At 48.5% G+C, this 27,539-nt stretch overlaps 1 protein-coding gene across 4 annotated transcripts in view; it reads left to right on the top strand.

Moving 5' to 3' along the window:
- Positions 1-27,539, top strand: part of GALNT16 (polypeptide N-acetylgalactosaminyltransferase 16) — a 97,590-nt gene that overhangs the window by 2,123 nt on the left and 67,928 nt on the right. For 2 of the 4 annotated variants that reach the window (XM_074909701.1, XM_074909704.1), the window contains exon 1: positions 16,349-16,717. The exons of 1 other annotated variant lie outside the window; for it this stretch is intronic. In XM_074909701.1, coding sequence (XP_074765802.1) covers positions 16,517-16,717 — 201 coding nt within the window. In that variant the 5' untranslated portion in view covers positions 16,349-16,516. Of the gene's footprint in view, positions 1-16,348; positions 16,722-27,227; positions 27,243-27,539 lie in introns of those variants that run through there. One more of the 4 variants, XM_074909702.1, reaches the window with a different exon arrangement.

Below are 27,539 nucleotides of genomic sequence, written 5' to 3'. Positions count from 1 at the left end.
TTCGTGACACAGGCCACGTTACTTCCTTAAGAGCGCACCGACTGGCTTTCCAGCTGCAAACCATCTGTGCTGCCCACTGACAAACCTGGAGGTGATAAAAACTAAAATATTTTAGCTAACTCTGTCCATGGGCATTTTTCTCCCATACACTCTACGTGCCCTTCAGTCACCTGCTGTGAAGACTGACATGCAGCGCTTATCTCTGAACTGCTGTAATTAATGTGTGCCTGCTCTGGATTTTTATAGCTCTTAAAAAGTAGCTGTATCAGAGGGAGGTTTTATATCACTGCTGTGAAGCTTGCCATTGCTACCGCTGAGGAGGTGACCTTGGCACGTGTTTCCTCTCCTTCGCTGTGTGCACTATGTGTTAGCACCGTGCTTTGCTCTTCCAGTCAAATGCTTCAAAAAACGACACATAAGACAGAGGATTTTTTTGAAAAATGCAACTCAGTATCTTTCCAAAAATTCTGTTCCCTTGAGAAGAAACACAAAACCAGACTTCCAGACCTAAACAAACTTAATCTTCCTAAATAAGCACTCGTTTTTTAAAATCTCAGAACTTCACTTAGGGGAGACAATGGAGTCGGTAACCTCACCAGTCTTATTTTTCTATAAATCCCTGTGAGTTTGTTGGGGGTTGGGGGAATTTTTTGGTGTTGTGTTTGTTTGGTTTTTTTTCCCCCTGGAAAGTTAAGTGGAACTGCTGTACAAAGAAACAAATTGTGCTGGAATCAGGATGGGAAATACATACCAGTAAAATAGGCATGATTTTGTCACTTCTGTCCTTACAGGACTATACTTAGATCCTGAACAAAGATGAAGGGGGAAGCCTGGAAAACACAATTGATTTGAAGGGCATTCCAAAAGCCATGAGGTGCTGTGTGTTAGGCACACTGCAAAAAAATACCCCAAATGATCCATGAGGGCAAGGATGGGGATGTAGGAATTGCTGTGTTGGACTGGAGCCAAAGTCTAGTTAGTTCAAGACAATTTCTCTGACCTTAGTGGTCAGTAGTGAGAGCTTAGTTCTCCATAGGTAGTTTGTTTTTCACAGTTCATCTTTTCAGGGTGAAAACTGATTGGTATTTCTTGTGGTAGTTTGAGAAGAGCTAAGCAGAATTTTTCTATCAAGTCTCCTATCACCAAGACATGTGGCAGTGCCTGCCTTGCTGAGGATGAACTGTATGGTCATCAGGATTTAATTTCACGTTCCCCTCTCTAAATACCCAGCAGTGAGTAGACTGACTCTCAATGAGTCAGCTGTCTGAAAAATGTCAGCTAAAGTGGCTGCACGTGTTTCTACCAACATGAATTCCCAAAATGTATTCAGGGTTTGAAGTGGGAAGAGAAAGACTCTGATCGATATATGACATTGCTTCAATTTGCTTCTGAAAGGCTCCTGTGTGGAGGGACCGTTGATTAATTAACAAAACATTTTACAAGGAAAAACTTCAAAGTCTTTATGTGGATTGATCTTTGAAGTACTCTATTCTCTAGCTGCCTCCTCATTTATTTTAAGGATGGGAGATGCAGGGAGTAATGGTAAATGTGGTAAGGGCATCTGTGGAATGAAGTGCTGGTGTTCAGGCAGATTTGGTGGTATGCTGCACAAGCTATTTTGCATGGTTTAACGCCAAAGACTTCAATACTCTAGGTGTGTTAGTTTGGTGAGGCAAAAAGGGCTTCTCCACCCTCTTCCCTGTATTTGTCAGTGGATTAATAACACTATGTGGGGAATAGTGTCAGAGACACATAACCTGACTTCCCAATTACAGTGTGTGGCAGAGGAGTAGTAACTCCCTCTACAGATGTGTGCTAGACTTGCTGCTCTGCAGGTTTGACATGGAGGAGACAAAAAAGGAATTCAGGTTGCTTTTGTTGTCCTTACTGCCTCTGCTGAAACTATTCCTGCCCATCAACAGCTGCACTGTGCAAACAAAACCCTGGTAAGGTAACTTGATGATGAGCCAGCTGGGGAGTTGGACAGTCGTGGCAAGGAGACAGATGAGCAGATATCATCTGTTCAGGCTTGAGGAACACCATGGCTGTGTCTTCAGCAGTGAAGTACTTAAGTGTCAGTGGTCCATACGTGCTATGCCAGTTAATGTCCACCGAGATGCATCAAGTGACCTATTTTCTAAGCCTCTACACGCTGTCTGAAGAAGATCCTCTGGATGCATCTGTCTCTGTTTTGATGGCCAGAAATTTAGACCTTGCTTACATGGTGTTAATTATTATTTTGACTGGGGGTGGATTTTTGGACGGTCTTTTTGTTTATCTAACTGAAATTTGATCTGATGCTGCTAAGGGGAGTGTGATGGTCTGTTATGTGGTTGTAGCTCATTCCCCTGGCAATGCAGTGCTATAAACACCTCAGATCCGGCAGCTGTGTCCATCCTGAGGGAGCTGCACTGGTTTGACACTGTCAGTATATTAAAGCAGTATTACTTGTGTATCAACAAGCTCCTACTTATTTTACCAGTGAAAACGTGTAGTGAGTAAATTATATTTTTTCTGACAACAGAGAATAAAAGGCATTAAATCTGGGTGTCCCTGCCTCAGGCTCCTGGCTAGGTGCATTTGTGCACTGCTGACAGTCTGGACCACTGCTGCAACCCAGCAGACTTGTACAAAGGAGCCTGCTGAGGAACTGGGCACAGGAATGTCACTGAAACGAGGTGGGAGGTTGTCACAGCACTGGGAGTCAGCCTCCCTCAGCAGCAAAGGAGTCAGAGGCAGTCTTGGGAAACAGAGCTCCTTCGCTTCTCATTTAAGTCATTATGAACTTAATAATTTCACCACCTTTTGCTCCTATTCCCTGTTAATTTCACATCAAGGAGACCCAAAACACACAGGACGAATGTAGGAAATGCATCACTGCTCCTTCAGACAGCTCCCCTGGGGAAGTCTGTTCTTGCAATTTCTGAAACCTCAAGTCCCTAGAAAGGGCTGCTGGTACCCGAGTTACTGAGCTCATGCTTCAGGCAGGTGGGGTGATGGTAAGGCATTGTACCTCAAACGCAGCACAGCTGGAAATGGTGTAATAGTGCTGAAAAAAATGTTTCCTAAATGCAACAAAATAGTTGGGGGCACAGGGACAGAAATAGAATGAGATTGGGACGTTTTAAGGAGACTAAGCTGCTGAACAGGATTTTCAGAGCCGCAGCTGGTCAGTCTTCAGAGAAGGGAGGAAAGTACTTTCCTTAAGGTGTGTTTGTCTGTACCACTTCTTCATTTCTGACCTCTTTGGCATCCATAAACTATATTCTGAATCTCGCTCAAAGCTGTGAACTTCTGACTTCAATAAATCCCCAGCAAAGCATGACACATGGGCTGAGGCCAAGAAATGACAAAATCAGTGGAGGCACAAAATCAGAAGTACCTGCAAAACCTTCTAAATCTTGATGTGCTGGCTGTATCTCATTTATTGACTTCTGCTCAGTCTGAGGGCAAAAAAAACCAGGCACATGGATGAATGTGCACAGTCTGCCTCAGTTAAGTCCCTGGAAGGCAGTGCCAGGTTGCTGGTTCCAATGTTTTATTAATGAAAGAAATGCATCTGAGCCAAAAATGAACTGCAAGTTTTGTTATTTATACTATAATGGCTGGTGGCCTAACGTGGAAATTTGTGTGAGCCCTAGTTCATGATGAATGGGCAATGACCTAACAATCTGATGCCATCACAAATAATTTCTGTTGCAGGTGATTTAAAACAACTTCAGATTTAGATGGATATGGTGCTAGTTGCACCTCAAATAACTGGCAGATCTTCTGTTATTCTTATTCCTCTCCCATGGTATCCCAGATTCACCAACCCTGTTTTGTCCTGCCTCATCTGCAGTAAGAGCAATCCAACTTCTTCTTCTTCCTTACCATCCACTTCTTGTTTGCTCACTCTGTTAACTGGACTCTCTCCTTTGCAGTGGGCTTGTCCCAAAGCAGCCAGGGCAATGCTGAGCATGCCCCTGAGAGGAACAGCCTCCTGCCTTTTCCTTGCAACGCATGGGACACCTGGCCGAGGAACTCCTGCCTTTCCCCAAAACTGCTCCCCTGGCAAGCCCTTTCTCGTTGCGGCTTCCTCTGAGACTCTGGGAGGTTGGACTTTAATTTCCAGATCCATCGAGTATTTTTCATTGTGATTCCCATTTGTCATTCTCAGCTTTACTGGCTCAGACCTTTCATTTCCCATTTCCTCACATCACAGGAGGCTGTCAACCTGTGTTATTTAATGACAGGGCTAGTTTTCTGCTAGTGAGCTGAAAACACTTCTCTTCCTTCGCTGTTGATTACACTTTCACATTGCTTATTGTTAGGCCTTTTTGTTTTGATCCAGACACTATGAAGAACCTGAAGAAGGAGAAGGCAAGAGGAGGGAGATGAGAAGAAGCAGAGCATTTGCTTCTCCTTGACCGTTAAGGGTTGGGTTTTTTTTTCTACCTGAGTGTGGTGATTGTCCTCCATCTTGTCCTGCAAATCTCCATCTGTTTCTTTTTAACTTGGTCCATCTTCCCATGCTGTGTTTCACTCCCTTCTCACTGCTCTCCTGCCTCTGGTGCACAGACAACCTGCTGAAGAAAACCTGTGTGTTTCTGACAGTGTCTCACCTCTGTTCTGCAGGGGGATGCACAGGATGGATTTGTCCCACAGCCATCATATCATTTTGCACTTCATTGCTGTGTGCACTGGTCATGGATTGGCAGAGGCCACCTCCAGGTGTGGGTGAACACTAAGGCTGCGAGGGCAGTGGTGAGATGATGGCCACACAAATCTGTACTCGTTTCAGTCATGGGGCAGCCCTTAAGCTGGTTTTGTTTGATGCTTTCAAATCAATTTAAGACATAGCTCAAAGCAAGAGGCTTGAACTCACTTAGATTATCCTTTAAGCTGCTGTGGGAAAAATGGCATTCAGCCCAGACCTGGAGGAACAAAGTCAGTTGCACAGTAGCTGACCCAGCTGTGCTGGAGCAGGTCACTGGCTGTGCGTAAGGGGCGTCCAGCAGCTGTCACGAGCCTGCCCACACTGTCCCTACAGCTCCGGTTTCCCACTTGGTGGGCCATTTGCAGTGATGTGGCCTCAGAGACAGGGCAGCTAAAGCCAAGGCAATTCTTGGTGTGCCATGCAGGGTTCATCTCCTGAAGCACCACTGGAACAGACAAAAAACATTTTGGGATGCTCCTGGCAGAGTATCTGGCTGGGAGCTGCTGAGGAGGGACCCTGGCCCAGGCCAGACTGAGACTGCTGTCCCTGTCCTTCAAAGCAATCCTCTTATCCATGCAGTGGGCTCAGCCTAGTCCACTCTGAGGATGTAAACTTCCCCCATCGGCGGGGAGAGCACCTGGTGATGGTGATGGAATCCCAGGACTGCTCTCAGGGGCCTGCCTGTGTTAATGGGATAGCTTTCACCTGTATGTGGTTGGCAGCATCCTTTCAGATATATCCTTTTTATTTATTTATATGTCATTAAAGGGAATGTTTGGCTATTTGAGGGCTGATGTCTCTCAGTGAAAAGAGAGACTGAGGAAAATGAGGCTGGCCAGGGACAAAGCCTAGATTTTCAAGCTGACATCTTGCATGTTGTATTGCAGTTATGCACAGTCCTTCTTCAATTTGTCATTGTGCAGGCATTTTCTATCCCTTTGGATATTTAAAGAGCCAGGCCTGAGGGGGGTCACAATAAGCTTATGTATGGGATCTGATGAGTGGACTAAAATATAGGGATAAGTCTGCCTAAGGATGAAACATGTAGCCCTACCCCAGTACAGCTGACTGAGCTTCTCCTTTCCTGAGAGTTAAAGTCCATGGGAAAGGTGCAGGTATGCTCCCAAACCAGAGGGACTCACGGGTGCTAACATCTCAGATTTGACCATCTCTCCGCATACTTCACATGGAGGAAAGCTTTATCTCTTTGAAATCTCAGTTCTACCTTCACATCTGACCCCTGCCTCTGTACTGAGTGAAACCATACCCTCTTCAGTCCCAAATCCAAACCCCTGCAATGCCCTGATAAGTTTATACATGGCAGGCCCAGTTTTAGAGTATTAGCTCCTCTGCAAGAGAAGGAAGAGCTGGCAAAGGAGAGAGGAGCAGCTGGCTTACTGATTTACAGATGCTTTTGTTGTAAAGCACCTAAAAAATGACAATTTACAAGGGTAGTTTCTGAGAAACAGAACAAGACTCCTTCCCCATTCCCATGCAAATGTCCATGTTTCATTTTTGCTCCATCTCTTCCCATTCTTCCTTTTGGACAAACATTATTACTTATACTATGTAAGAATAAGAAGCAGGTTTTTCCTTGCAAATACTAGAAGGACTTAATCTCAGGCCATTCCTTGAAAATAATTAGCTGCAACATGCTCTGCCCCAGCTGAGAGGTGTGAAATGTGGCTCCTCTTGGCACCCCTGTTCAGAGCGGAGTCTAATGAAATCTTGAACAGCAAACCATCTTAAATCTGGATCTTGGTCTCACTGCAAACACTGGAAGAGAAGGAAATGCCCTGGGAGATGCTATAAAGCCTAGACATGGGGAATGAATTTTAAAGTTAGGTTTCAAAGCTGACTTTCATAAGGGTGGCAAGGGTGGGCCATAGCTTGGAGGGTGCAGCTGCCACTACTGAGGTCTGAGCAGCAACCCATCTTTGGACAGATTAAATTCCAAACACAACGAGGCTGCCTTCAGAGAGAAATGAGGACGTGATGTTTAGAGAGCAGAAGATAGAAAAAATAAACCAGATAAAATCTATTTAAAATCTGGTTTATCCTGGATTATCTTGGGGAGGTTGCAGAAGTCCCTGAGGGCTGGAAATCTGCTAAAGCAAACCCATCCTTCAGAGCTTGGCAGGGGCTAAACAGCCCTACGAGGCATAGCTGTCATCCCATCGAGCTCCTCCCTCGACTTGATGGTAAAGGGAACCTGGTGGTGCCTCCTTCCCTCTGTGCCTGCTGTGGGGGTGTCAGGAAGAGAAGAGCTGCCTCCTGTCCCTGGAGGCACAGGTACAGGGTCTGCTGCTGCCAAGCCAGGGCAGGAACATGGCACGTGAGAGCCCAGTGTTGTTTGAGGTGTTGCAATGGTGGGGCCTCACCTTGCCCTGGACTGGAGCTGGGATAGAGCCTGGCTGCTTGGAGCAGGAAAAAGCTAGCTATGGAGCAGGAAAAGCTGGCATCACACGGGTGAATGGTCGCATAACCATTTGTAGGCTGAGATTGTGCACAGCTGTACGTGGGGCTTTAAAGCTTGGGCCTATTGATATGGTTATTTTTTGTCTATATAGATTTTTACTGCGCTAAAATAACCTGTAAGTGTTCTTCAGTATACTGTTAAGCAATATGATTATAATTGTCACACAGAGCCTTTTTCATCCTCTCTCTGTGGGGAAAGGTATGTTGCAGTGGGCACGCTTGTAGAGGAATTACATGCTCAAGTAGTTATATATTTGCTAGAGATGGTACATTTCTTTGATCTTGCTGTGACCTTCAGACAGAAATGGTCATGCTTGCAATGGCTCTTAGCCCCCGTGGGAGATATTTTCCTCATCTTCAGCCAGCACTAGAGAAAGTAGTGTTTGCTGTGAACTTGAGTTACACCTTAAACTAATCTAAGGGTATGAAACACATGTGCACACATGTATATTCATGCAGTGATGTATCTGAAAATGCTGCAGTGATGTGCTGAGCATCTCTGCAGACATGCAAGCATTCAAATGAAAGAGTACCACTTCCACTTGCAGTGACTTAAGCAGTTTCTCTCATTTCTCACTCCTTTTTCTGGCTGCTGTGCTCCACAGTGACAGCTCTTCATTGCCAAGCTCTGCATTCATATCCTGGAGACAGTTACCAGCAAAAATGAGGGGTCATTTCTTAAATAGTGGAATTTCTTACTTCATTATTCCCATCTCCCCTTCTATGCAAATGTGGTGGAGGTAATTTTGTTCAGCACTTCTAAAGCATTCACCTTTAGGAGGGGAGGTTTCATTCAGTCAAGTGTAACTTATGCTCTTGCTAATTATATCCCAAATTTTACATTTTCTAGCAGTCCTGTGGGATGTTTTGTAATAGATAGCCCATGGTGTCAGGTGTGTTCATGTTGAGGCTGTTATCTCAGGCACCAGCACTGGGGAGTTTTGGAGGAAAACGCTGTCCTCAGGTTTGCACCTCCAAATCTCCTTTCATTCTGTGTTATCTAATCTGTACATTGGGGAGCCCCGTGTGCCTGCTGCAGGACTCAGGGCTGGAAAAGGCCTGCAAGAGCAGTGATACCAAACAAGGATAAGGTGAACTCAGTTCCCTAAAGCAAATTCCCTCAAACCCTCATCACCTTCAGCTGGAGCGAAGTGCTCCCAGCACCTCGCAGCATCAGTCTAAGTCAGGCCTACAGCCAAGGAGGTTGCATCTGCCTGCGCTGAGATCTCAGCTGCCTTCAGGGAGGTGGTTCCACCCAACTGCTGTTGTGTTTTTGTGCTTCATTAATTCTGGGTTGTGGTATGATGCATGCTAGCCTGGCTTTCTTATCCTCCTGTGCTTAACCCCAACGTGGGAGAGAAACACTGCTAATACTGAAACCCCAACAAAGTGAATGAGAAGGGCTGAACAGGGAGGGGTGGGTATGCCACACACAGGCTGCTGACTGGCAGAGGCTGGGGGCTGGAGCTGTGCAGGGATTTAATTGCCAAGTCTTGCCAAGCAGAGCTGTCACTGCTGAGGGTTTCTCATCCAAAAACGACTGGACCTGCATGATCATAGTGCAAGGGATTCTATGCTGGATGACTTTATAAAGTCAACAGAGGACAGCAGCTCTGTTTTGGCAAGAGCTTCAAAATAAGTTAGTAGCATATTTGTGAAAGCTTAGCAATACCTGGATCGTTGTTTGAAGTGATTGCAATGGAAAGGGGTGCTGCCAGGCTCAAACTGTGTACCTTAATCTCAGATCAGAAATGGTGTTATATTGATGGAGTTGTCTGTGCGTTGCCCCATGGAGCACCCTGGTGTCTTCCTGACTGACATAATCACTTGCCAGCCTGCTGCAGGTCAGCAGCTTTTATCGGTTGCAGTTCCACTGGGGCTACCATTTCAATAAATATTCTTGCTATTCTTGAAGTCCCCTTTGCTGACCTCCCTGGGAGTAAAGATGTTCTAATATAATGCAAATGGAAAACGTAGAAACTGATAAATCTTTAATACCATGTTGATCTGCTTGGAGCTTGCTCCTGACATTACAAGGATGCCTGATGTCGTCTGGACTCCAGCCCCTTCCCTGGCTTTTTTTATGCTCTCCAGTTGCCACCAGGAGATGGATCTTGATCCCAGCAGGCAGAGGTTACAGGATCAGGCTCGCTGCAGGGCACTGCAGTGCCTCTGGAACTGACTGATCCATGGATCCTATTTCTGGTCTCCCGTCAGCCTGGAGTTTCTCACGCTTAGTGCCAGGGCTGGAATCTTTTGGAAAGCTTTCCATTAATTATCTTGGCTATTTTGAGTGATAGAGCTTCAAAAATAAATATATTGATGTGACTTTTAGGAACGTTAAGCATTTTTCATTGCACTCGACTGAAACCCAGTCTGCTGTGCAGGGTGCAAGCCCCTTTTATGGGATGCCTGAGAAACTGAGTAGGATATTTTTCACAGGTTATTTCCCAGATTGTTGTGTTTTCACATGGAATTCCTCTGTAGTGGAAGATAGGAGCTTCATCATTTTACCAGATGAGCATTTCAAGCTGCTTCTGCTTTGCAGCCAAGAGGACTGTTATGAGCACTAACCTAGTAGCTACATTGAGCTGTAAAAGCTTTGAATTTCTATGAGGATTAAATTGCAGTTCAGGTCACAGTCAGTGCTGTGATGGGCTGCCAATAAAGGAGACCAAATTGTCGTCAGATCGTAATAAAAAGATTTTATTGTTAATTAATTCCGAGCACCAGAAAAAGTGCTATGTGCTTTACCATAAAGGTGGGAAATAAATCCATGTCCTAGACAAGATGCAGCAAGGAAGAGAAGCAAATGATTTGGGGTGAAAAAAGGAGATAAGAAAAGTGGTAGGAGGGAAAGCAAAAATTTATTTCAGGCTCATAAAATGAATCAGGTTGATTATAAGTGGATCTTCTAGTTAATAAGTTGTATTAATATGTAATTATTGCTACTTAAATATTTATTCTGTTCCTGCACTTTTAAAAGATTACATGATGAGTGCATGAATTTAGAGCATTTTTCAGTGCTGTTGATAGCTTCTGCCTGATTCTGCCATAACTTCACTCCTCACTGAGGCTGCGCCTTGTCTTTCAGTGGCAGGCAGGTGGGTGACCTGGCTCAGAGAGGGTTAATGGCCCCATCTCCCAGAGGGGTGAGGGGGATGTCCTGAACCCTGGCTAATCATCTCTAAAGATTTTCCTGGCTCCTCCACACTGTCAAAGGAGATTCATCTTGCCACTGTTGGCCTTTCAGCAGATGTTTTTCTCTTCATATTTGAAGAGTACAAGTGCAATGTGGCACTGTTAATTACAGCTTACTGGAAATTCTTCTCTATGCTCTAATTTTCATTAAGAAACATGCTCATGAAAATAACGTTAAGGTTACAGTGACCTTAAATAGCACTTAAGACAATGTTTAACTGTACAATTTAAAGCAACTGAAATCCTGTTTTCCAGTTAACTATATGCTATTTGCCTTAACTTGGTCCTGAGTCATTCCCCTCCGCCACCTTACTGTTTGCATGCTGGCCAGAAACAGTGACCCAGAAGGTATTTCTGTCCTGGTCAGCATATATGCTGCCCTAGGCAGCTTAACTTCTGTTAAATGCAGAACTAATTGGCATCCACCCTCTGTAGCTATTCCGAATGGGCATCAGGATAAATTAAGGATGGAGCCACTCCCAGGAGAGTGATTTGTCTGTCTGGCCTTTTTATGGTGCCTGTGGCCATGGCGTCGGGGGTGAAGGGCTGGAAACTGCATGAACAGTATCTAGCTCTAGGCAAGGCATGATCAAGACAAGCTGTTGGACTTCTGGTGCACCTTGTAGTTTCCCAGTGGTGACCGAGGCCAAGGATGTGGAGGGTGATATATGACCTGAGGCACAGCAAAATGGATTTTCAGAAACCCACATGCATACCCACGTGCTCTGACCAGTGTGAGAAAGCTCCTTCAGACAAGGAGAGTATTTCAGACAGTTTAGGAATTTGTCCAATGTAGATAAGTAGTGCAGATAACGTTTTTCTTTTCAGCAACCATGCGGTGGAGGGCAATGGCACACACTTTACCATCTTGACATTATGGTATGGGTAAACATGTCTCAGAGGCTTACAGGGGTATGATTTGGATCTAGATGAAGAGCATGGTGAGATGCTATGGTCAGACCATCAGAGGGGCCTTTATTCCATTATGGGGAAAGGACTTCAGCTCTTTCTGTCCATTGGGACAAACATTTCCCCTTTTCCCTTCTTTTCCTGAAGTTTTCCTGAATTGAAATCAGGGATGAGCTCTGAGTCCTCTCCCATCAACAGGTAAATTGCTTTCACCCACTCCTACCCACCTGTTCCTGACCTGGAGGCAGGCCATTGACCCTGCTTGGGAAAAGAGCAGGAGCTTCACCAGGGAGGGCAAGTGTCCAGCCCAGGGATGGGCCAGAGGAGGAGGAAGGAGCCACTTGGTGCCAGCAAGTTCAGAGAAAACCATTCTAAGGCATCTCCCAAGCGTCCTGCTCTGCTGGTGCAGAAGGAGCTCTCTGAGGAGTGTTCTCTTGTGAAAAACACCCGAACTGAGGCTGCTCTTCCCTTGCATAGTTTAGCTAGGAGCCATGACAGAGGCTTAGCCAAGGAAAGTATCAAGAGCTGTCTCAGCTGTGTGTATGGATGGGCTTTGGAGTGAGAATTCAAAGAAAGAACTCCTGTGGCTGGAGGGCTATAGGGAGCTATGCTGTGTTCATGTCCTTGTCCCTTTTGGCTTCAAAATACATGACTGTCTGGATCTTGCAGCAAGCAGGCAGGAGCCCAGCTGGGTGCACAATACTTTCATGCAAGGTAGAGCTCAGCTCCTGGCCAGAGCTGCCTCTCCCTTCGCAGGTCCTCTCATCCCAGCAGGGTAACACGCCACTTATATTTCTCTCTGGTGCATGACCTGCTCTGACCCTTGAACCCTAATGCTAATTTTCTTTAAATATTCTTGGCTAAACTCTGAATGAGTTTATTCAGACTGCTTCCAGAGTCCAGACAGACCTTATGTTCGTGTTTCGGATGGCACTTCCATGCCCAGAGGCCACAAATATAGCCGACCTGATTTCTCACATCATAGTAGTTCTAGGAAAAAGCTTTTGGCATTGTCCAGATGTTTCATAGTTGAAAGCTCAGCTAGATTTTATGTCAGACTTAGCATCTCTAACATGGAACAGCTACAGAGGAAACTGAAAAAGAACAAGTATGGTGGTAAGACCCCATAATTCTGCTGTGAGATTTGTATAATCTTGATTTGTTTTGTTTATTATATTATGTTTCTAAGGCTGCTTCTCTTAGGGCATTTATTGAATTAGCTGATACTTTTGCAAAGATCAGCAGTGAAGTATCATCACTGTTAATATTCATTGTATGTCTACATTGCAGGCTCTGTTGAGTAGAGATCTCTGTGCCAGACTGCTTCTGCTACTCTTTGTTATCTCTGATGGGGCTGGCTCCAATATCTGCATGCAACATTGCAGCTCACAGTAAAGCTATACTTGAACAATTTATATTGGTAGTGATTCCCTTATGTAGAAACATAAGGATAGAACTGTATTGTCTTTTAAAAGAAAGATGAGATTCTGGAGCAAAGCTCCACAGTCAGAGGTAAAATCATTGCAAATTCTGACTGCAGAATATGGGACCTTGGGTACCAATAGCTTGGATCTGGGAGCTAGTCATTCTGCAGTGAGGTATTTGGGCCCTGAAGATGAAACATTGCTGTGGAGACACTTTCAGAGCATGTGGAAGCCTAGTGCAACAGAAGTACATGCCTTTGCTGCTGGAGCTGTGCCAAAGGTTCTGTCTCCTTCAGGTCAGCCAGCTCTAGTGTCCCTATTAGCACTCCCTAACCCTTTCCAGCTGAAATAGCTCCCAAAGCTTAGGCAATGTAAATAACGGCTCTCTGCAAATCTGGTTTATCTGTGCTGGGCTGGGTACCTGTGGGCAAGCACGAGCTGCTCTGCCAACAGCTCTGAGGGTGGGTAACTTGGTGCTTTTGTTGTGCCCTTCGCGAGGGTTGTGGGCCAGAGCAGAGCTTGGCTACCTAGCACTCTGGCTGCCTTTCCGCAGGAACAACCTGTGTGTTCTGGTGCTGACTCCTGGAGGGATAGGGGAGTAAAAGCAACTGTTTCCTAGGAAAAAAAGACCCCTTGAACTTCAGCTTGTCCTTCCTACAACAGATCTGACTTCTGTTCAGGGCTCTGCTGAAGCTTGCTTACAGAGGTCTCTGCTTGTTTCTGACACTTACCTACACACCATCCCTTTGAAGGAATTTGGAGTCCTCAGATGAAAGAGTTAAATTTTCTGGGTTGTGTTTTTCTTGTAATTAATGAACTGATTTAATGAAGGAGAGCACAGGAGGGTTCCAGTCATTCGTGTAAGTTGTCAGTAGGCCACATTACCCAGGTAGTATGAGCAAGTAAACTCACAGTTTTTGGTTTTCTGTGCTGTTTTCTGAACTGCTGGCAAAGCTCTGGGAATAACAGGATGTGATGGGGGCAGAATAGCAAAGAGGGCTCTTGGCAGCATGTTTTGCAGGCATGAGAAAGCACTGCTGAGGGCTGGGGAGCCTCCTCCCCAGGAGTAGGAGCTCATTAATGACAGAGAGCACCCACCAGCACGCAGTCAGCTTTCAGGGCTTGTGTGTAAGATGTTTCCAGCAATGAGGGCTGGCTGGGTGCAAGCAGCTGCCTGCTGAACTCTGCTGCGGGCAGTGCCGCCCTGCCCTGTACACCTCCCTGCACACCAGAGGTAAAGTGCCAACACAGCCCAAGCTCTCTGCTGGCACTTTTCCCTGGGCAGCGATTGCAGGTCTGAGACACAGCGGGACCAGATGACTCTGCTCCCTGGCTCACCCGGCAGTGCTTTGCACCCCCTTAGCACAGAGGTCGGTGCCTGCTCCAGAAGGGAAGTGGCTTGGGGTCAGCTCTAAGAGGGTGAACCTGTACCATAGTATGGACAAGATGCTGGGATTTATTAGCAGATGGCAAACGTTAGACTGCACTTGCAAAACTGAAGTGGCAATGCTGTGAAAACACAGGGCTCCTCCAGCCCTTGTCCTACATAGGGAACAGAGTGCAAGGCATCTCTGCCCTGAAGGTGATATCTGCTCTGGAAAGGGAGGAGTGCTCGAAATGATGTTGTCCCCGGAGAACCTGGATTCGCTCTCAACTGTTACAGGCTTGGCTGAAGCTGAGATGCTTGTGGGGTAGGGATCACCATCAGGATGATTTAAAGTGGTGAAATGTGGTGTGGGGAGGCAACAGTGACAGCGTGGCAGCTTATAGGGTGTTCTAGCAGAGAGGGCAATGGAAGAAGAAAATGAATGGCTGCAGTGGAAGAGGGAAGCAGTGTGCTTGGAAAGGCAGGAGAAGGCCATGTGTTTAGTTCAAGTGTTGGGGCAGAGGGTTTTCTCCTGTTTTACACATGTTTCTCCATCACTATTTGAATTTGCTTTTCTGTAGCGAATCCTACAGGACGGTATGAAGAGACTAAGAAGGAACCAAGCAAGTTCTGGTATGATATATGATTCTGGTATACCAAGTCTGGTATGATCTGCACAGTGGTGAAAGAGGAGACAGTGTATGGGGCTGCCTCTGCTGTCACAGGGACATGAACACGCCTTTCTCTCGTATCTTTCCCTTTTCTGAATCCTGGGTACAGCTGTACCTCTCTTCACGTCTCTCTGCGACCCAGGCAGCTGCTGGATCCAAACCCACATAGGAGAGTATCCGCCCTTTTTTTGTAGGACTGTGAAAGAGACCTAAAACAGTGGGAGCCCAGCTTCTGCAGGTTACTTGTACCACTGGGACAGGTGTGGACTGGGCAGCTTCTACTAAGTACGGTTTTGTTAATCCCTTGGAGAACTTTGTTTTTTGCCTTGAGTATCTCAAACTTCCCCTTGCTGCTGGCTGTGATCAGCCTGTGAAGCTGCAGGTGGCTGATGGGTTATTGGGAAAGGTACCCAGGAGGATGTAAGGTGCTTTGTAACACCTTTCTGCATTGGGAGTGCGGTGTGTTTTGCAGGGTCGTTGGTATGGAGCCGTGCTGCAGCCCTGGGCTGTGGTGGTCCTAGCAATAGCTTTGCCTTGGGTGCTAGCACAGTTCAAGTCTGACAGATGAATTTTGTACTGCACTGAGCTGCAGGAAACAAGGGATGTGCAGGTAAACCTGAAAGGGCAATTTAGCGGGGCAGGTTGTAATTACATTTTGGCCAGAAGGAAGGTAGGCTAAAAAAGTCATTTAGAAGCCCTGCTGCCATTTTCTGTGCTGTAACTCAAATCCTCTAATCCCCTCGCCAGGTGTCTTGGAGGCATCCACATTCTCTAAGCAGCATATTCACTAGTAGAGTTTTCTGGGTACCTCCTCCTGCTCTCTCAAACCCTTGAGCCCTAGTTGCAGAGCAGCTGCACTGTGCCCAAACATAGCTTGGTTTCACAAGCTGGATGGTCTGTGGCCTAAGCTGTCCATGGGGCTGGAATCGCCGAGGTTTTTACAGCTGCAGCTTCGGCTATGCCCTGTCATGTGGACGTGTATCATCATTGCCCCTCCGCGGCCATGTCTCCCCTCCCACGGGGCTGGGAAGGGCTGGTGGCTGTAGCGCTGGCCCAGCTGCCCAGCCCCGGTGCCAAGGGGTGACCGCTGGGCGCAGCAGCGATGGGAGTGGGTGCTGGGCCAGCATCCTGGGCGGCCCAAGAGCCTTGAGTCTGTGAACCGCCACACCTTCTGCGCGAGATGCTTCTGGAGATGCGTCCGTCCTCACGGGGCGGGTGCCGAGATCCCTGGTGCCGTGGGGTGCCGTGGGGTGCCACGGCGTGCTCCTGGCGGCCTGCCTCACGGCAAGGAGCATGGTGTGGCGCTGGGGCCACCACGGGCAAGGAGCTGGGCTAGCGGTGCTGGAGGGCAGGCTGTTGTGTCACCCGCGCCCCACTGGTGGGACTGAGACCGCGTCCCCGCCACGGGGGGGGGGGGGGGCCCTGCCGCCACATCGGGGCTACCACCCCCTTCCCGCCCCAGCCGGCGCGCCGGGCGCATCCTCACCCCGCCGGCTGCTCCCCCCGCCGGCCACGCCGCGGGGCGGGAGGAGGAGGCGGCGGCGGCAGCGCGGAGCCCTCCGCCCCCCGTGGCGGAGCGGGGAGGGGGGGGCGAGGCGTTAGGACCCGGCGGCGGCGGCTGGGCGGTGCGGGGCCGGGGCCGGAGCGGTGCGGGGGGGCCGCCGCTCCTCTCCGCCGCTCCGCTCGGCCGCCGCCTCTCCCCTCCTTCCTCCCGCAGCCGCCCCTGCCCGTCGAGGCAGCGCTCCCAGGCTCCCCCGGGGCGCTCGGCATGAGGAGGATCAGGGCCAATGCCATCGCCATCCTGACCGTCGCCTGGATCCTGGGCACTTTCTACTACTTATGGCAGGACAACAAGCCCCGCTCGGCGGCCGGCGGCAGGTCGGGCGGTAGCGGCGGCGCCCGGAGCGGGCGGCGGGCGGCGGGCGGCAGGCTGGAGCTCCGCCGGGAGGAGAGGACCGTCCCCCTCAGCGTGAGTGAGCGGCGGCCGCCGAGCATCCCGCCCTGCCGCGGCGCAGAGGGATGCTGGGGGGCTGAGCGGCGCCGCGGAGGGCTTCGCCTCGCCTTCGGGGTGCTCGGCATTTATTTGAGCATTCGTGCTCGTCACCATGGCAGCCGTTACAGTCGGGGAGCGGGCTGGGAAACCGGGGGGGGAATAGAGTCACGCTGTGGGTAAAGTACTGACGAGTTGTTCGCGCCGGCTCGCCCGGGCTCTGCTCCTCCGGCTGAGAGCGGCTGCACTGGGCTGGGGAAAAGGGGGGTGAAACAGCTGGAAGGTTCTTGGTTCGCGAACAAGAGGCGCGTACATACTTAGACACACACGCACACATGTATGTGATGGCAGTTGTTTCCCATCAGGGCCGGACAGGAGCCGTGACCTCTCTCAGAAGCGCTCCCTCCGGCCAGCGGGGCTCTGGGCATCGGGCCGGGGCTGCCAGCGGCGCTTGCTGCGGGGTTCGGTGCAGCTGGTACCAGCCTCGGCTCCCTCCGCTCTGCTGCCAAGTGGGGGACCTGGGTGTAGCTCACGAGTTTTGCCTGTTTTAAACCAGAGACAGCAGTCAGCGAGTTGGGTTTAGGCTAAGCTTTGGGCAGGGTGGGAGACTGGGGGAGCCCTCGGGGCTCCTTCCTAACCCGAGGGGTGGTAGCGGTGCCCTGATCTGCTATTTCAAATTTGCATCGAAAGCCTCGCACCCTGCCCTCCCTGGGGACCTGGGGGTTCAGCAAGGCGATAAAATCGAGCTCCTGATTTAAGGATGATGGGGACCTTTTTGCTCTGTCCATGGAGACGTTTGTCCTCCTTCAGCCTGTATGACAGCACCAGTAAAGCTCTCTCAACTCAAGGCAATAGCTTCATAAAAATTAAACCGGAGCAAAAGTGGCCCAGCAATACCATTCCCAGGAGTGATCCAGCTGAAGCAGTTTGGGAACTGCACTGTGTGTCACTCTTTGACTGCAAATCCATTTATGAGCCGGTTACACACACATGGAAGCGAACAAAGCAGCAGCCTGGTTAGAGTTGGGGCAGGGGCCGGGCGCTGGGTCTCTCCGCTTCCCTCCTTGACTGGCACTGGGATTTTTGGCCTGGGTCTCTCTTTTCTCCACCTGTAAAGCGTGGGTGGCAGTCGTGTGTGTTTGGGAAGCCTCCTGAGTGTTTGGAAAATGCTGTGGGAGCAGCCCCAGCGCTCGGGCAGCAGGGTGGAAACCTTTCAGCTAAGACCCTCAGCCATCGCTTGCAGCTGTGAAAACTCAAAAGTCAAAACTGAGACTCAGGGGCAGAGTGAGGATGTTATTTGCTGCTAATTAGGGCTGGGTCCTGCCAGCAGTTCAGGCTGCTCTGGTCTGAGACCCTCTGCAGAGCAGAACTCTGGGAATGAAAAGGGTGCCTCCCGAGTGAGGAGCTCTGCGCGGAGCCGTTATTCGCTGGAACCCTTCGGGCGTGCTGGGAAGTGCTCTCAGGCTGCCCAGGGCCGAGTGGAACAAATGGAGGATTTGGAGTGCTGCCGTGGTCGGATTCCACCTTAGCGGCGAGAGAAGCTGCCCCTGATTTCTTGCGCGTGCTTGAACATGCTGCTCTGGCAGTTTTATTTCTCCGTTCCCCCACTTATCCCTTACATTTTTTTATTGCATTTACTTTACTCCCTCTCAGAGGGCTTGTGAGGTTACATGAATCCACATCGTCTGCCAAGCACCTTAAAATCCTCAGGAGGAGGATGCTGTGGCAGCGCCGCACGTTGTTATATTGCTGCTGTTTGGGGGGAGGCAGTATGCGCTCAGGGCTAACCACAAAGCCTCTCCTTACAAGCTATAGCGCCGTGCAACAGCCACTCCAAATCTGGTCCTGCTTGCAGAATGTTGTAAAGCATCCCAGCTCTGCTCCATGCCTGAAATCCCTTAGCAGGGAAAAATTATCATCCTTTGCCTTTCCTGTTGCTCTGTAACTGGGGTCCCAGGATGTGCCCTCCCCTGGTGCCCCTGGCAGGCAGCAGCAGCTGGGATGAAGGAGGACCCTCTCCTGATGCACCTGACAGTGGGGCGTGGTGGAAATATCACACCCTGACCTGCCACAATCCTTTTGCACAGAGAAGAAACAGGAGTGTTGGTGGAGTTTGGGCTTCCCCTCATGCATGCGGGGCAGTTTCCCAAGGGTTTGGTGGGTTGCCGTGAGAGGGATGCGGGTGCAATGCAAGACCTGTGCTGCTGTAACTATGCTTGGCTGTCAGAGAGCCCAACGGGCGTTGCTGCAATGGGAGGCGAGTAATGAGCTGTCCTGGCTGCGGCCTCTGAGGGGCTGATTACACAGGGGCTGTAGCTGTGCAGGCAGTCCTCAGCACGCATCCTTCTCCGGTCCTCAGCACGCATCCTCCTCCAGCTCCTGGGTGCGTGGTGCACGGGCTGTGGCAGTGCCCACCACCCTCTCCCAGCCGGTGCAGAAAATGTGCCATTTCAACTGGAGAAACGCTGAATATAGAGGAGCAGCTGTCCTTTTGCAGTGCAGAGCCCTCAACCCTGAGTTCATTCCCCACAAAGTTAGATTACTTGACTTAATATACAATGGCAGTCTTGCGTAAGAGGAGGCGTGCCTGTGCTCTGCCTGCTTCTCGTGTCCTTTGGCCTTCTGCAGAGCCTCTGAGACAAGCTGCCCATTTTGATCCCGGCTTTTGGTTTCCCCTGCTCTGCATGAGTGATGGTGTTGGAGTTCAGTTTTGGGCTCGTGCAAATAAGGGTGACTCATGTGACTTATGGGTCTCTGGAAAATATTTTTTCAATTTTCTAAAATTGGCTGCTTTTCTGTCTGGGCAAAAGAAAAAAATCTTGTCTTTTGGGTGAGCGAGTCCAAGAGTTCTGCTCTTGCATCTCTGCTGTGACATTTCAAATCCTGGGCGAATGAAGGTGAATTGCATGGGTTTTAAAAATTGAAGTGCTTTCTGGGGTTGTGATTTTTGTCTTTATTCTCTCCCAATGGGAAGGATAAAAATCACCTTGGGTAAAAACTATAGTCTCAGCTTGCAACTGGGTTGTTATTTGTTGACCTCATGTTTATTAGCACAACTTTAAACTTAAAATATGAATGTCTGACTTCTGGAGTCAGCAAGGGAAATCTTTGAGTATTGAAGTTGGGGGGAAAGCTGTTGAAGGTCAGTGTCTCAGAAAAATCTTGTACATTAATAGTGATCCTCCAGATCCATGCTTTATATCCAGAAATCTTGACATGAGGGCTTTCTGCAATAGCCTTTCCCCAGATAGGTCCTAGAGATGCTTGAAATAGAAATGCAGAAATTGTTAAAGGTCAGGGCTGACTTGGTGGCATGCTGAGCCCCTGCATGTTTCCCCTTACGCTTGCCACAGAGGGTGGAAACACCAGTGAGTACCACAGTCCTAGGAATGCGTTTTTTCTCTGGAGTACAGCATAGTTTCATATCAATTAGGAGGAGCCCTGGGACGTCTGGCAGTTGGTTTGTGTGTTGGGGGGGTTCTGGAGGATGGACTTCTTCCCTGGGCTCTTTTCTGGCTCCCCCAAGCAGGAGGTTGCCTCTGGCTCCTTGGAAGCTTCCCAGAGGCAGAAGCTGTGCAATGTGTCTTTTGAAAGGGCTTTGGCATTATTTCCACACTACATTCTGGCGGTTAATCATTTGCTACATGCTGCTCCTCTGCTTTAGCAAGGTGCTAATGGGGAGAGCTCAGGACTCTGTTCTTCTCTAAAGACTGAACCATGGGCAGCTCACCTAGAGTACCTGTGTCCCACTGAAGAGAGCAAAGCTGTTGCTGGTGTGTGGGCAAAAGCCTCTTAGTCAGGGGGTGGCTGGTAGGTAGCTTTGAAAGAGGAATTTTGCTGTAGGCTGACTGTGAGCTGAAGATGGGAGCATTTGATCCCATTTCCCAGTCAGAAGCTGGATGTGAGGCTGCCTGCAGGCTTCTCCAGCTTGCTGACTTCTCTGGAGCAGCAGGAAAGCAGCAACGCACCTGGAAGATGAAGACAGAAGAGTATTGTTAGTTAAATGCTCTGAATCAAGTTAGGCTGGTGCCCAATTGCTCTCTGGAGCAAGTATCTGCTTAACTTTGTCCTGCCAACTTTTGTGACCTGTGTAGCTCCTCTGTGACCTCCTGTTTGGCAGCTGAGAGACCCTACATTGTAATACTGGCTCAGGTTGCCTGGGCTCAGCTCTCCTGGCTGCTCCCTACCTCTGTGCTGAACCATGTAAAATGAGCACTGGGAAGATGAGATCAAGGCGTCCTTTTCCCTTGTAGCAAAGGGTTTCTAAATGCTCTGCAAACATCACTGAACTGAGCGTCACCAGCCTGTGGTGAGAAAGCAAGCGGGAGACTCCTCCGTGACATGCTGCTGAGAACAGGAGGTGTCTGTAGGCATAGAGCAAGTTGGCGAGAAAAGATGTCAATCGTTTGACTCCCTCCTATTCTTTAGCCAGAAAATAGGCAGTGGTTGGGGTTTACCTGCTTCTCTGAGTAGCTGAACTGGTGAGTTTGGCCATGCCTGTATTGGCCACCATGTAAGACCACCTTGATGTATGCTCTTCAGACCCCGGTGGACTTGACTAACCTGGCCAAACAGTGCGCTCTGTTGCATTTGTTTTCTGTTGCCTTTGGCTGTGGATATCTGAGTCTTGCAAAGCAGGTGCCAGCTGGTGTTCACCACTCATTCATGAATGATTTTATTCTCATCCCTTTATCACATTCCCTCTGTGTGCGGCTTTCAGGGGATGCTGTTTCCCTCACAACTGGGATAAGCTGCAGCTTTTGTGGATTGATAAGTGATATAAGTCCCTGAAAAATGGTATTCCACGTGGCTCCTGTGTGTGTGCCTGTCTGGAGGCAGGTCTTGTAGCCTGGGGGATGCAGCTTTGAGAATCGAGGTGGATCCTAAATAATAAATTTTTTTAAAAAAAAAGAGGGGGAAGAGTGCTACTTCCTTTTGTTGGGCTTGTGAAGTACAGGTTTGATTTTATGTCCTGCTGTGGCATGGAGAGAGAAGGCCTACTCTTTAATGAGATGCCACAGCTCATTTCAGCAGCCTCCTTACTGTTTGACTCTTGCCAGGTTGCTCACTCTTGAGTCCTCCTGCCTTTTGGGGCAAAGATCAGGAACGTGGCTATATAGGTTTCTTTCTGCTCTTACGCTGGATGGCTGCATGTCAGTTTGCACGCAAGTGAACACAGCACAGGAGGCTGCATGGTCTCCCCGAGGTTGCTGCGCTGCCTGTGAGCCAGACCACCCCAGCTGCTGGCATCAGGAGCTCGAGTCCAGGAAGGCACAGCGAGCACAGTGGTGAAGTTGTCATGTTCAACAGCTTATGAAATGCTCTTATTTTCCTAAAACATCTTCTTCTCTTCAGGAGAAGTGAAGGAGGATTGGGCTCTCCATTCTGACAGCCTACAGAGCAGCTCCTCTCCCTGGGACTCTGCAAATACCTGGGGTGCTGAAAACAAGATGGAACAGAAAGTGCAGGTGGTAGTGCTGATGCTTTTTTGGGGGAAGACACCCTCACTAAGTGTGGGGTTTGTCTGTGCTGTGCAGCCTGGCTTGTTCCCCTGCCAGAATCCAGCACCCACCTGGCTTTTCCTTGCAACTGTATGGCCTCTGCTCTTCCCAGTTTATTTTAGGGTGGCGGTGATAGCCCTTATGCTTAGGATCTTGTGGCAGCTGTTCCTGCTGTGACCAGACCCCTGCAGCACTGATTATTTTGGATCTCTGTGGGATCTCTCTATGGCAGATGAGAGGCCTGTGCCAGCTCCCAGGGAAAGAATGACTTGGTAACTATTTCTCCAGGGGTATTACTGCAGGAGGAAGATTCAGTGACAGTTCGACAGCTTAATATTTTATTTATGATGTTTATGTTTTAAAAATGTGGGAAAGTATGCCATTTGCCTAAATGGCAGAGAACGATTTTGTATTTAATTTGTCCCAGTGGCCCATGTGATACATTAAAAAATAAAAGAAAAATAAAAGAAATGGTTCACAATAATAATACTCATAAAATCCAGTTGGCAGCAGTGACCTTAATTGTTAATCAAAGTGACGAGGTAGCTGCAGGGAGGTAGCTGGGGCTCGGGGAGCATGGTGGTCTGGGCAGACTGGGATGGCATGTAGAGGTGTGGGGGGGGTGAAAGTGCAGTGCTCCTGAAGATGATTTTTTTTACCCTAGCCCTTCCATTAAATAAGTGGGTGAAGCAGCTGCAAGTTTTAGTGAGCTGAAACATTCTTTCAGTATGCAGCTGCTTCCACAGTTAGATTTGTCTTTGCATATACAAAACTGCCCTAAGATTTAAAAGCTAAAAATTTAGCAGTGTTTGCTGGAAACAGAAGCCTTTGAGAAACATCTTGGGTCACTGTTTGCTGTGGTGAAACTTGGGACAAGTGCTTCATCCTCAGGTGGGCAGGTTGGGCGTCACTTGAAAGACAAGGGGAGAAGATCAGGTTTTGTTTCAGCAGCATGGAACTGAGACTGCCCATGTTGGAGCACTGAAAAATTACTTAATTATTCCTGTTAGAAAAGCATGCAGTGTAGCACAAAGGCAGTGAAATAAAAGGAGGTGAACATGCTGAGGATGAAGCACATGGGTCAGCAGGGCACCCTGGCTCGCCTGTGCCATGCATCGTCTCCCTTCTGCAGGGAAAGCCCCAGGCAGAGTGTGGCTGGGTGGGATCTCTTGCTCTTCCTTGGCTCTCCCCAGGATGCCAGCTGGTTGTTCCTGTCCCATGGTATATCAGTGACAGTCCCAAGACCTCATTCTCTCTTTCCTGTTTTGGCGTCATACACTGCTCCTTTGTGTTCCTCCAGCCCTACCTGCCAGCTCCTGTAGTAGGGTTGGAGGCTCTCTGGGGCTCGTTGTGTCAGTTGTCACTGCTCTTCTGTCTGTACAGCACCTAGCATAGAGGCCATGATCCACGACATGTCCCATACTGTTGCATAAAGCTAAAGACATAACTAAAGTGAGACCCATGGACGGGGAGTCTGCTGGCTTACTGACCGAGCTGCAAATTCATCCTCCTTGCAAGCTATTGTGCCTCAGTTTCTCCAAAGTCTAAAATGAAGATTTTATCTGCTTCACAAGGCTTTTGGGAGGCTTAGCTTGCACATTTTGTAAAGGGCTGGAGATGAGATAACCTTAGCAAAACATTTGGTTGAGTTTATGCTTTGTATACCTTTGAACCAAGAGCGGGATTAGCAGAAACGCAGCAGGTCAGGGACAATCTGCTGCAAGAGGAGGACGTTGAAGGCACAGCACGGACTGCTCTGTGCACTGAACAACAGGATTTATGAGGAAGGGCTCTTGTCCTACCTGCTGCTATCTTTCACTGTATTTTTATAAGCACGTATTCTTAAAACTAATAAAAGTGATAAAGGACGGGAGGTGGACTGTCCTCATCAGATTTCCAGGTCCCAGTTGTGCTTGTGGTTGTGGAGACAGTGAGATATATAGGAGTGCATTTAAAAACAAACAAACAAACAAAAGTAAAAAAAACCCAACACAAGTGGTCTCTTGGGCCTCGTCTTTGCAGAGAAATTACCCATGTTGTGATGTGCTTTGAGCATATGGGTAATTCCTCAGTGTTGGTAGAGCCTGTTTTTTTTGACAGACAGCTGCATGCTCCCTTTGGAGCTGCTTTCTTTTTGGCTCCTTCAAGGGCATTGTCCCTGCAGAGACCTGCCCCAGCTCCTTCAGCAGTGGCAATGCAGGTCCTGCGGCACTGTTGGTGTCTAAGCCCCCCCTGCCCCAGGACATGAATGAAGCTGCCACTGGGGCAGCCCCTGGGCAGGGAAGCTGTTTTGGCTAGTCAGATGGTGCTTGGTTGGCCATCCTGCCATGATGGGTTGAGTTTGCAGTTAAGGCTTCAAGGCTGCTCTGGGCAGGCTGGGGTAGTGGTTGAACTTCTGACTGTGTTATAGCAGGGGGACTAATGATATTTGGCTAAAGCTGCGGAAAATGATCTACTTTAACATCTTGTTTTCATTCTTCCACTATCCAAATTTTTCATCTTTTAAACTGAAACGTGGTTCTTGTGAGGAGGCTTTGTTTTAAAGTAGCAGGGAGAGAGAAAGCAACTGTGCTGAAACCTGCATCAGCCATTCTGTGGGACTGAGAGGGAAAAAAAAAGGAAATATTTTTCTTGCCTTTTTATTTTGAATAAACTGAATCCTGAAACAACCAGAGCTTGGCTGGAAAAGTGCTCATAGCCAGTGAAGGTGTCTTCAGAGGTTCTCTGAGAAAATCTTCCTGCAGGACAAAATTGGAAAACACTGATGCTTTCCATCTGCTCACATGCTGAGTGCCCTGAACAAAGTATCTCGTGCCAGCATGTTGTCATGCTCAGTAGTGCTGTGCTGTTAACTTTGTGCCTTGTGGTATCAACTATGCAGTAAAAAGCCTAATAAATGAGGAAGAGCATGGCTGCAAAAAGCAGTGCAGCTCCTTGGGTAACTGGTTGGTTAGTCTCTGAGCATGGGAATGAGGATACAGTGGCATTGCAAATGGGAGCCATCACATCCACACAATGAAATTTAAAAAATTTCGTGCTCCCTGTGTAGTTTCCCAAAGTAATTTTAAATTGTAAAAATCAAGAGTGAAGTATCAGAGTCAGGAAATGTGAATGTTGCAAGTGCTCACTTCAGACTCATGTTGTTCAGTGATGCGATTGCCCAAGTGCTATAATATGCATGTGATCTTTGTTTTGTAGGTTTTTCTTTATACCTTTCTGGGAGATTTTTTGGATCTAGTTGTGTGGTAGGAATTACCAGGTACACCAGGCTGCTGATGTATTAGGTTGTATGTGTTTTCCCTATCTTTAGGGCACAGCCTCTCAAAGTGATCTCTGGGTGGTTTGATAGAGGCAGTGACAAACAGGTAGGGCATAACCCTATCCCCAGCATGGGGATGCTGCGTTGCCACATCCCTGCTGGTGCTACACTTGCTTCTGTAATGCTAAGGCTCTTGGGTTTGTGTTTGGGAACAGCAGAGCCAGCTTCCCTGGCAGTACCAGATGCAGACTGGGGTGAGCACAGTCATGTTTTTCCCATTGCTTGGAGTGCAATGTGGTGTTTATACTGAGCTTGGGTTGGCAGCAGAAGGATGGATGCTCTGCAATGAGGTAACCCTTTCAAAAAATCTGTTGGAGCCAATCTGAGCAAACTTGGCATCTGTTTGCATCCTCTCTGTCTGCGTTTGGGTGGTCTAAGTCTGGTTGTGCTTTGCCCTGGAATGCCAGATTGCTGTGCTGTGCCCACTAGCTTGAGCGGTCCTGTCTGCTGGTAAAACTGGACCACACTGACTGGGCACTCCCAAAGAAGTTTTGGGGAGGGCTGGGAAATCTGTTCCTTGGATCTGCCAGATCAGGCGATGATGAGATGTGGTCGTGAGGTCTAGCCTTTGAGAGGCTGTCCCAGCACCTATCAAAAGCTCCCTTTGGCTGAGATGAAAGGGTTTTAAGTGAGTGGATGGACTGCTAGTTTGGGCCAGGTTCTTGAACAGACACATATCTCTTGCTACATGTTAGGTGAGCCACGAGGATGTGGTTTACAGTGAAAGTAAACACTGTTCTTATGGTGAAGGCTGTGATTGAGTCACTTTGGGTAGTAGGAAAAATCTGCTGATTTCTTTGCTTACAGCATTATGAAAAATAATTATTAACTGTAAAATATTTACTCATTAATTTCTTGGGCCCAAAGCCTCACTTTCAGGAAAGATGTGCTGGAGTTGAAGGGAAACATGGCGGGGTGGTGCAAATGATTTTAACTTGGCGGAGCTAACGTGAAAGACAGGTTATTTGCTACATTATTCGTTCTGCTGCAGTTCAGCTGTTAATTGTGCAGCTCTGCCCTGCCTGTTGGTTACCACTCAGACCTTTGCTGCCCCTTGTATCTGTGAAACAAGGGGGCTACCCGAGTGCTTCTGCCATCCCCATGGTTTTAGACACATTAGCCTTGGCATGGCAGTGTCATGGCAGCAGAGTCCTCCTGCCCACTGCCAGCACCCTCAGTGCAGTGGGTCTCACCTACTCTCACTTGTGCTTACTCACTGAGGAACTGGCAGGGACTGTGTACTGCAGGGACCTTGTTAGAGGTGTGTGATGTGTGCAAAGCTGAGCCCTTTAAATCTTGGTGCCCTAGTTAACGGGGATTTAGTCTTCCCAACCTGTCACAGCCCATCTTGTTTTTCCTCCTCTTTTTAGTTAGAGGATTATAATTGTTGCGTTGAGTTTAAAGGGGATTGGATTGCTCTATATCTTTCATCTGCTTTTCCCCAATATCTCCTAAGAGATATCGTAAAGAAGGACCAGGAATGGATAAACAAGTATTATTAGCATTGCGACAAGCTCTGAAGAAGGGGTGAGAAAAGTCTTCCTGACATACTGTACATGTGTTCTTGCAGGGTCTGCACAGGACAGTCTGTGACCTCCTGAGCTGTGGCAGCTCCCCGGCACACTGGCTGGCGTTAGGCAGTGTCCGCACATTGCTTGGTACACAGGAGCAGGGACTCCTGGCAGTCAGCTGGGCAGGACCAGCAGCTGCAGGAGGGAAGAGTGCTGATGGGAACTGCGTGTATGAAGGGATACCCTTCTTATTCTTCTGTGCCTCTTGTACCTTAGGAGCCTTGTAAGGTGTTACTCTAGTTCCTCAGCTCACAAGTGCGCAAAAGGAACTTGCTGCTGCCAGTGGGTTGTGTGTTCAGAAAACCCAGTACACAGATGCACTCGGCTCCTTCAGCTGGGCTTCAGCAGAATCCAGAATGGTAACATCTAAACTTTAAATGAAGTATCTTGACTTTTTCGGGGGGGTGGGG

Source organism: Athene noctua, chromosome 6 (genome assembly GCF_965140245.1).
Source record: "Athene noctua chromosome 6, bAthNoc1.hap1.1, whole genome shotgun sequence".
Classification (NCBI taxonomy): Eukaryota; Metazoa; Chordata; class Aves; order Strigiformes; family Strigidae; genus Athene; species Athene noctua.
This window is presented reverse-complemented; position numbering and strand designations above follow the sequence as displayed.